The sequence below is a fragment of the Ipomoea triloba genome, chromosome 3 (genome assembly GCF_003576645.1).
Source record: "Ipomoea triloba cultivar NCNSP0323 chromosome 3, ASM357664v1".
NCBI lineage: Eukaryota > Viridiplantae > Streptophyta > Magnoliopsida > Solanales > Convolvulaceae > Ipomoea > Ipomoea triloba.
The window spans coordinates 21,292,175-21,302,871 of record NC_044918.1 but is presented as its reverse complement, the minus strand read 5'-3'; the positions used below and the strand labels follow the sequence as shown (position 1 = coordinate 21,302,871).

At 32.1% G+C, this 10,697-nt stretch overlaps 1 protein-coding gene and 1 non-coding gene across 2 annotated transcripts; one reads left to right on the top strand and one right to left on the bottom strand.

The window, feature by feature from the left end:
- Positions 1–4,209: 4,209 nt before the first annotated feature.
- On the bottom strand, positions 4,210–4,283 carry TRNAI-UAU. The gene has a single exon. It is a non-coding gene; the product is annotated as a tRNA-Ile (tRNA).
- A 1,355-nt stretch (positions 4,284–5,638) lies between these two features.
- Positions 5,639–6,768, top strand: LOC116013988 (xyloglucan endotransglucosylase/hydrolase protein 24-like). Its single transcript, XM_031253966.1, has one exon. It carries the CDS (start codon positions 5,674–5,676, stop codon positions 6,547–6,549), a length of 876 nt encoding a protein of 291 aa, XP_031109826.1. The 5' UTR covers positions 5,639–5,673; the 3' UTR covers positions 6,550–6,768.
- Positions 6,769–10,697: the final 3,929 nt, after the last annotated feature.

Sequence of the window (10,697 nt, the reverse complement as noted above, 5' to 3'; positions counted from 1 at the left end):
GGGGGGGGGGGGGGGGGGGGGGAGGGAGGGAGAGAGGATTATGGTGGCTTGAAATGAATTCCTATTCCACTCTTCTCCTTATAACCCAATGAGGGATTTCACTATGTATTGGTACAAATACAAGTGACAAGAAGTCTTTCGCTCGTACAACTACTTGCTTCACTGCAACGACAGTCCTTTAAAAAAGTCACAAACTCTTCTTCTACTCAATCTTCTCTCAAGAACTCAAGAAATCATTCAATCATAACCTTTTTCTAAGCATGGTGTGATCCTTATATATATAAACAAAGGTAGGTTGAGCATTAGTTTGAAATTCAAATTTGTCAGTTGTCACTCAACAAGTGGTAGCCGTCCAAAGGCCCCCACATTCCCCAATCTCCAATGCTAATCCTTGATTTGCATGCTATGAACTATAAAGTTTAGACCATTTTCCAATTTGTGTAATAAGTACACTTTGGTCCAAAATGTCTCTTTGCTGCGTATTGATGAAGATTATTTGTGGGTGAGCATAGGATATGTAAGAGGACATTCTTACATGGGATATCGTTCTTGACGAATAGACAATAGGAATCCGAGCTCAGAGGCTTCAATCATAAGTTCACATTGATGCAATTGGAAATCTACTAAAGCACAGGTGTTTGGTTGAGTGAAAGAGTGACACAACCAACGAAGTAACAAATGAATAAACACAATGGTATTAAATCGGAGGTAGATAGGGGTGCTACATAGAGCTAGAATAGATCGATGACCAACTCGGGGGTAATGAATAGAATCAATTGACTATAGGATAGGTGTTTATAAGTACAAGGATGTCTTTCTCAATACTTAGTGTTGGTTTTATCTCCCAAGGGATGTGGTCGAACGGTAGGCTAACACCACCAGAAAATAAATAATAATAAAGGAAAAAATAAATAGAACACAAGGATTTTAACGTGGAAACCAAAAGGTGAAAATCACAGGCCTTTTTGGGCAGTGCCAAGCCAAAATTCACTATATTTGGTATGAGTTGGGTACATGTGTTGTAGAGTGTTTAGAGAAGGTTTTGGTTTGATGTTGAGTTGCTTGCCTTTCTCAAGGCTTTTCACCCCTATTTATACAAGTTAGGAGAGATTTCTCCTTTTGGTAACCCTAAACTACCATAAATGCTTTAAGATTTCTTTCCTTATTACATTTGGAATATTTTCCTAATCTATTTTGATCTTCCTTACATATCTCTAGCACAAAATCTGCAACTGCCTTTCATATCCTTTTAGGAAACTTCCCAAGCCGCATTCATTGCACCGCCTTATCCTTACCGACCTTCCCCTTCACTCGGCCACGGCTCCTAAGTCGGTCGGACCACCTTTTCTCTTCCGAATATTAAATCCCGAGCCTTAATCCTTCCCACCAGTTGTCCTTTCCTCTATTCCGAGCTCCAAGTACCGATCCTTATCTCATCTCCCATCACTTAGCTTCACACTTCTTAGCTTGTATCATCAAGGGCACTCCCATGCTTTAAGATATAGAAGACATTTTATCAAGCACTTGATGTAAAAAAATTAAATCATTTTAGTACAAGAATAATTAGGAAAATTGAAGAGTTAAACAATAAGCATATACAAAAGTGTGCAGTTTATCTTATTTTATCAAGGACAAACATCTTAAGAGCTATTTTTCGTAGAATATTCAAGTCATAATAAGTATTTTAAAAATATTTTATATAATCATATATTGTATCAAACCAATCCTATACGTGCACTAATAATAAGGCAAATGATATATAATAATAATAATAATAATAATAATAATAATAATAATAATAATAATAATAATAATAATAAATATTATTATTGGTGTTACTTCACACTAAAAATAATACAACTTCGCCATGCCGTAAAATGTATGAAAAATAGTTTCATATATTATGATTTGAAAACATAAAAAAAAAAAAGAATAATTCCTTCTTAGGTAAATATGACAAATATATAGGAGAGTTCTCTTTCATATATAAATTATATTTAATTCCATAACAAATTTAATCACAAAATATTCACAAACATATGAACCCTAGATTGAAGATTTGAAGTTATACACATCATTATGCAATAATCAAGAGTATGACGTCTAGATGCATAATACAACAGTCCATAACTTAAGTCCATAAACTAATTAATTATATATATATTAAACATAAACATCATAGAAAAACAAGAATAAAGCATAAACAACATAAACAAAGAGATAGAAAGATGAAGTATATATAAACTCATCTACTAAAATGAACAAACAATCTTGAAATGTTGGAATATATGCATGCTTTAAATCCAAGATTACGAGCTTCCAAAATGTTTTGGAACCTAAATGTAAACTTAATCTAACATATACTAGAATAGGAAAGAAAATGAAGGAGAACATTTACGATTTGAGTATGGGTTGGAACTGCATCAAAATGATTAAAAAGGAGTTTAAATACAAAACAAAGAACAACAACCATCCATACTACTACACGAGCATGTGGGCACCATGTCAACTCATGGGTAGTCACATGGGTGTGTAGGCGACCGCGCACCGCCCCTCTCCAAACCTTTAAACCTTATGTTTCTCGCATGGGCTAATTCACATTCATGTGAGCGTTTATGCGAATTCCTTGCTATTTTTGTCAACTTTAAAGTCAAAGTTGGGTTTGATGATCTTCATAATAATTGTAGCCCTTCGAGGGTTTCTAATAATGGCGCAAGAATTACTTGATTTAGACATTTCTACATTGAACTATGGTCGAAATACTGAGAAGTGGACGAGTTGTGCGAGAATTTTAACTTCTTGCTATTTTGTTTCATTTTTACCTTGGTTTGACAATGTGATCAATATTAATATATGTTGCATAGGATGAATGAGTAGTAATAATTTTGATATATCTGGTAAAATGTATTGAAAAAAATGTTCAATATATTATTCAATTTTTATTATTTGAAAAAAGGAAAAAATCAATAATTCCTTCTTAGTAAGATATGACAAATATATAGGTGAATTTTGGTCCATATATAGATTATATTTAACTGAATAAAAAATAAGTTTGAAGATAGAATTGCACCATGCAAGATATGAATTGATTAACAATATAAGAGTTAATTCCTTTTTTAGTTAGTTATAGATTTATAGGTGGTTATAACTTTTACTCCTTTTTTTATTTGAACATCCACATTTGGCCTTAGTATTATTGAGACATGACTATTTTTAGTTCTTTATCAACAAAATAGCTTTATTGTCGTTAAATACAAAGCTATTTCAATCTTCAATTATTGATTTAAAAAAAACATAAAAATATAACAGGATCAACTCACTTTGTATAAAAATGATCTAAATGCTGTTGTATTTAACGAAATTTCAACGATTTTGTTGACGGAGGACAAAAAATGGTCATGCCAAAATAATACTAAGACCAAATGTGGATGTTCTGATAAAAAAGATTAAAAGTGGACAACCACCTATAAATCTAGGGTCACACTTGGGTGAGACCGTCTCACGGATCCTTATTCGTGAGACGGGTCGGGTCGGGTCAACGCACCATGCAAATGTCATACTTATATGTGCAAATCTCACACTTATATGTTCAAATATAACACTAATCAAAAATACAATTTTTGTTACTTATAAGAGAAAAAGTAATACATTTTTCATAATAAGTAATGTTGACAAGTGCTTCTCACTTATAAGGGCAAATATAATACTTTTGAGGAAAAATGTAATACTTTTAAATCGAAATGTAAAAGTATTGTATTTTCCTTTAAAAGTATTACATTTACCATAATAAGTAACAAAAAATTTATTCCTTATTAGTATTACATTTGAGAATATAAGTATGACATTTGTGTATATAAGTGTTACATTTGCATCTTGACCTGACCCGACCCGTCTCATGGTGAAACGGTCTCACACAAGTTTTTGCCATAAATCTAAGACAAAAAATGGAATTAACTCACAATATAATATTCAATAATCAAACATAAGCTCTCATACAATTATGAATTATTCATAATTTGATTCCTTCATTGATCATATATTAAATCATTTTAGTATAATAATAACTAGGAAAATCGATATTTAAACAATAAGCCTATGCCCAAGTGTGTATATATTATCAAGGAAAAACATTCTAAGGAGAATTTTTTTTTTTTGGAATATTTAAGTGAGTAATAATATTAATGCAACATTTTTAAATGAAATTTATATTGGTCTTGGTGGGGCTCGAACCCACGACTTTCGGCTCATAAGACCAACACTCTAACCAACTGAGTTACAAGACCAAACATTTATAATTATGATGATAATAAATAACCACATTAACTAACTAACCCAAAATAATAACTTACATGTCATTTTCATATTAATGCTAACTTATAGGTAATTGTAGAATTCGTTCATAAGTTTTGGTCATACCACTTTTCATCCCTAAGTTATCATTGGTATTGCACTTTTCGTCCCTGAGTTATACTAATTGCAAAGTGAATTTTTAAAAAATACATTTTTCACACAACAGAAGTCTCAAACTTGCCAAGTTTTAGATTGTAGCTAGGTTATAATTGTGAGTGTTAAGTGTGAAACTAGTATGGGTGATTAGTCAAGAATATAAAGTGTAAAGAGAGAGAGGTTTTTTTTATTGTGGCTTGGAATGAATTTTTACTCCACTCTTCTCCTCATAATCGAAGGAGGAATTTCACTATGTATTGATACAAATACAAGTGACAAGAAGCCTTTCGCTCATACGTACAGCTACTTGCTTCACTGCAATTAATGATAGTCGTATCAAAAAGTAACAAACTTTTCGTCTACTCAATCTTTATTGTGTTATTGATCTACACCAAGGATTAACCACAAGTTGCCTTACTAGATTATCTTTAATTTGAATGCATTTAAAAGAAAATGATAGTTGAGATTGCAGCTGGCCTAAAAAGTAAATCATTTTAGTACAACAATAACTAGGAAAATCGAATATTTAAACAATAAGCATATACCTATTTTATCTTATTTTATCAAGGACAAACATCTTAGGAGGTATTTTCCGTAGAATATTCAAGTCATTATAAGTATTTTAAAAATATTTTATATAATCAAATCTCATATATTGTATCAAACAAATCCTATACGTGCACGTACCAATAAGGCAAATGGATGGTGTGTATATATATATATATATATATATATGATTGAACATTATATTTTTAATCAAGTAATATGACTTACTTTTACTTAACATTTTTCTTTATTATTCTATATATACATATATTATAAGCCATCAAAGCATGTTACATCATAGAGAATATAAAATGAGAATACATCTAATATTAATTGATTAACAATAATATAATATTCAATATATAATCAAAGTATTGGTACAATTATTTATTTAACCTGAATGCATGCATTAAAGGTCAAGGTCTCTTCAATCACCACAAATAAAATGAAAGTAATGTGGTTCTCAATTAACTAACCATCCATAATTTGCTGGTGTTGAATTAAACTTTACCACAAATATTTATTGAGTGAAGAAGATTTATTTAGATAATATGTGGTTATAATTGTTTGATATCTGGTATTTAAAGAAGCTAGTTCCTGAGTATATTCCATATATATTCAATAAATTAAATCCTTAGAACAGGATTATACAAAAAAAATAAAATAAAAATAAATTTAGAGATGTCAAAGGTTTGTACGATAATAGCGGTGGCGTTGAGCTGCCTGGTAGTGGTGGCATTAGCCGTGCCCCCACTAAACTTCAACAATGATGTGACAATGTATTTTGGGAATCATCTTGGGCAAGTGCAAGACAACGGCAACACGATGGCCCTGAATCTTGACCAACAAACTGGTTCTGGTTTCAATACCAAAAATGAGTACATTTTCGGGAGATTCGACATGCAACTGAAGCTTATGAAAGGTTTCTCGGCTGGCACTGTCACCACCTTCTATCTAACATCACCTATAGGGCAAGCTCACGATGAAGTCGACTTTGAATTCTTAGGGAATGCTACTTTTCAACCTTTCACAGTCCATACCAATGTATTTTCTGAGGGAAAAGGTAACAGGGAACAACAGTTCCATCTGTGGTTCGACCCAACAGCTGAATTTCACACTTACACTATTCTCTGGAACTCACAAAGAATCATTTGGATGGTGGATAACATTCCGATTAGAGTATTCGAGAATCAAGAGAGCATTGGGGTTCCATTCCCAAAGACGAAGCCCCAGAGAATATTCTGCAGCTTGTGGGAAGCGAGTGCATGGGCAACCCAGGGAGGAAATGTGAAGGTAGATTGGTCGCGCGCTCCTTTCACTGCCCACTACAAAAACTTCGTTGTGGACGCTTGTGTTATAACAAATGGAGCTTCCTCTTGCGCCAATAATAAGAATAAGCAGCCATGGCAAACCTACACGCTCGATGCCGATGCTAAGGCTAAACTCGAAAATGTACAAAAAAAGAATATGATCTACAATTATTGCACTGACACCAAGCGTTTCGCCCAGGGACTGCCCCCTGAATGCAAGCCCGCACAGGAGCATCCAAGTGCCTAGACCCGGATTGGTCGAGCGTACGTGGTTACGTTGAAGAAGCTAGAGATCGATGAGATTCATTATTGATCCAATTCATTTTTTCTTTATTCTTTATTTCTCACTTAATTTTAATTTTGTAGTACACTACACTTAGCTAACTACATTATATTGTAATCCACTCATATTCCATGTAATGTATGGATTGCACCAATTAATTAATTATTAAACATTTTTCTTCCATCCTTTAAATTCTTTTACATGCTTGCCCGCTCACAACATACTTACATTTTTAATTTGTTGCGTGCATTTTAATTTATTAAAAATTTAATTTATAAAAATTTAAATTCGATGGACTCAATTAATTTATAACAACGATTTTATTGTGTATTAATTGGTCATTTTTTGTTTAATATTGTTTTAATTATGTTTAAAGTGGCCAATCATTGAATAAAGTATGTGAGATCGAGGAGTTAATTGAGATTATTGTGTGGCAGGGTGCGCCTTGGTGAGTGTATACCTTAACTCCACCACAAAAACTAGCTTATGAGCGGAGGTTTGGCCCTAACTTAAGTACCACCCCAACTTAAGTACCACTCTACAATCTCTTGCGAAGTCGACGTGGGATCGTATTCGTATCATCGCCCACCCCTTGAGAAAGTGGACTTGTTTTCGCGCATTAAGCTCAGGAATACGTTTATTTGCTAATATGATGGCCGGTCATAGTTCAGTAAAGATTTTAAGTGGGTTCGCTTGGACTATGCTATGTATGAATGATCTTTTATATTTCATAGGAGATCTTGGTCCTTTATTTATAGTTCTCGCATTAACCGGTCTTGAATTAGGTGTAGCTATATCACAAGCTCATGTTTCTACGATCTCAATCTGTATTTACTTGAATGATGCTACAAATCTCCATCAAAGTGCTTATTTTTTTATAATTGAACAAAAGCAAGGGGCGAGAGTAAAGAGCTTTAATCATATGAATATTGACAGCCGGAACTATCTCTAAAAACCGAGAATCTTAGTGTTTGGATTTTTTATAGCATGGTTAAGAATGTATTACAGCTAAACTGTGAGAACCATAATATATTCTACCTATAATTGATTAAACATGGTTACGTGAACGTGCACCTAGTATAACGTGCGCACTAGACCCTGCACAGTTGGTAAGTATAACGTGCATACTGGACCCTCATTAGATCATACAATCACGTTTTCTTTCTTGATCATACACGCGATCTATTTTCTACCTTCTTGGATGATAAGCTCGAGACTGGAATAGCATCAGAAATTAGGGATGTCAAACCTAAAAGGATGCAGATGGGATGCTAAAAATGAAGTGGACTCAGTCATTACACAGACTCTAAGTTCCTACCAACAAGAAATTACCACCATTGTGGGGTGTAATGCTGATTATATTGTATATTATACTAATATTAATATTAAGAATAATGTTATTTTTTCCTCGTGATTTTTTTACTTAATGCTTACTTTTGACAGGTAATGAAATTCATATTATACATTAATTAATAATTACCTAAAATTGGCTAATTAACCCAACATAATGTTAGAAAAAAGAATTTATTCATTAATCAACTATATATAAAATGAACCAATCAAATATTATCACATAAGTAGATGAAAATTAAGATGTAAAATCATGAATCTAGTATTACTTTTTAATATGCAATATAATCATGATGCACATTATATTATTCTAAAAGTTGCACCATTTAAAATTGCTCTAATTAAATTGTCTAATTAAATATATACTCCGACACTTATATATATATATATATATATATATATAAATTATTCTTTCAGTTGGTTTTATATGACATATTCACTATTCATTAATGAAATTAATTCTTATTTCTTTTTTGTCCATTATATTCGAAATGACCACGGGATCGCCTATCTTACTCTCCGAGTGCCCGTGTCATGCTCATTAGTCTGAGTCAATACCGCTACCAGTGAGACTTGAACCCATGACTTTCCATATGAGAAAGTCGTCACTTTTTTTTTGAAAGCGGATAACCAATTTGATTAAACCAAAAGAGCAGAAACGGAATCAGGAGGGACAGAGTCCCAATACAAAGTAGCAGTCTGCGAGTGGGCCGAAGCCGCTAGCGTATGCGCTATGACATTAACTGTTCTAGAAACTGAATCAAAAACAGAATTGCTAAACGAGGAAAAATACGCCCTGCACGTCTCAATGGCAAAGCCCGCAGTGATCGGACAAACGCTGTCTGTGAGATTAGAGAGCGAAGTTGGGAACAATCAGTATAAAATGCTACGGGCGAGAAAGTCGTCACTTCGTACCACTACATCATAAGGAACTATTTATTATTTTTAACTTGTTGGATTTTCATAAGGAAGTTCTTAGGTTCGAACCTCATCCCAATCAAAGTTGACATAATTGTTGAACATATACTATGAGTATGTTAGAGTGTATTAAAAACACATAATATAAAATTTAATATGAACTTTGGTTAATTAATTAGCCAAACTATATACATACATTCAAAGTTGAGTATCAAAGATTACAAATAAGAAACCTTGAAAATCATTTTCTTGCATTTTTTTTAAAAAACAAATCTATGTTATGTTTTTTTTTTCTTTTTATTTTTTGTTTAATTAATCATCTTTTGATTATTGAGAACAAGACTCAATATTTTAATTATGCTTTTTCATTATTAGGAATGATTTATGTCATTATGGTATTAATAATTTTTGTTTGTATTTCAATAATGATACATTATAAATTATTTTACAAATATCGTACTATTATTTTTTTTATTGGGTAAAATTGTTGGGGGTAATTTTTAGAGCAACAAAGCATATATATATCACTCTACATTACTCTTATTATTTTAAATGTAAGAAACTCGATTCAAGCAATAGTGTTTGATGACGACATTGAAATGTATGATATCACTCTACATACCACTCCTGCATGACCTAACTTCTAGACTTTAAACGGTAGGACTATTGTTCAAATAATTGATAATGATGACACCCCACCAACTTGTTTTAACAACGAATGAAAAGTAAGTTCTCTACTCTATTACTCTTATTAAAATAAAAAAATTAGTACATATGTATTTCTTTAATTTAGAATTAAGTGTCTACAATGCCTTTATTCAAAAAAATTATTTATTATCAATAAATTAAATAAGAGAAATAATATCATTAGTTATATTGTCTTTATGCAACGATTCCTTACATTCAAATTCATTAACTGATTATATTCACTACATTGTCAATTGTTTTCTTTTTACACTATCTTGTAATTAAATATCAAAGTTATAATACAAAATAATTTTATATCTTGTAATTAAACTCTTCAATCCCTACTTCCAACAATGTAAATGAATTTGAATCTAACAAGAACTTGAATTGATTCTCCCAAGTGGGAGATCATGGGTTCGAGCCTCGGTGGGGGCAATGTTGACTTTGTTGGTCTTCAGTACGTTGAGAAAGTATATGGACAGATACTACATGTAACAGGGTCAATAGTATTCAAAAAAAAAAAAAACAAGAACTTGAATTGAAATTGGAAATTGAAAAGCAAATATGCACCATTAGTTATGCAAATATGTCCCATTAGTATTAGGAAACGCACAAGAAAAACATGCACAAATACTACATCAAAAAATACATCATTTAGGTATGTATAAACGCACCACACAATGTTCGGAAATGCACAATACCCAAATTGGAGATCCTCCACTTTAACCCGACCCAAATCGGAGATGGATCCCACCACATACATTTGTACCACAAAATAGCCACTAAAAAATCACCATTTCAGCTAAAAATTTCAACAAATAATACTCTCAATTAACTCCTCGATCTCACATACTTTATTCAATGATTCGTCACTCTAAACATAATTAAAACAATATTAAACAAAAAATGACCAATTAATACACAATAAAATTGTTGTTATAAATTAAATTTTTAATAAATTAATTGAGTCCATCGATTACAATCTAGAGCTACAAAATGAGAAATAAAGAATAAACAAAGAATTCAATAATGATCTTGTAAGTCTCTTTAATTTCTTTAGCATCACTCGTAATTTAATTTGGAGAAATAAGCTAAGCCGCCTCAGCTCATTGATGTTAAGTAGCTTGGTTGGTTGAGCAATGTTCCTCTTGCCATTC

Excerpts from the sequence above, each read along its gene's own strand:
- LOC116013988 (XM_031253966.1), top strand. The coding sequence starts at position 5,674 with ATGTCAAAGGTTTGTACGATAATAGCGGTGGCGTTGAGCTGCCTGGTA.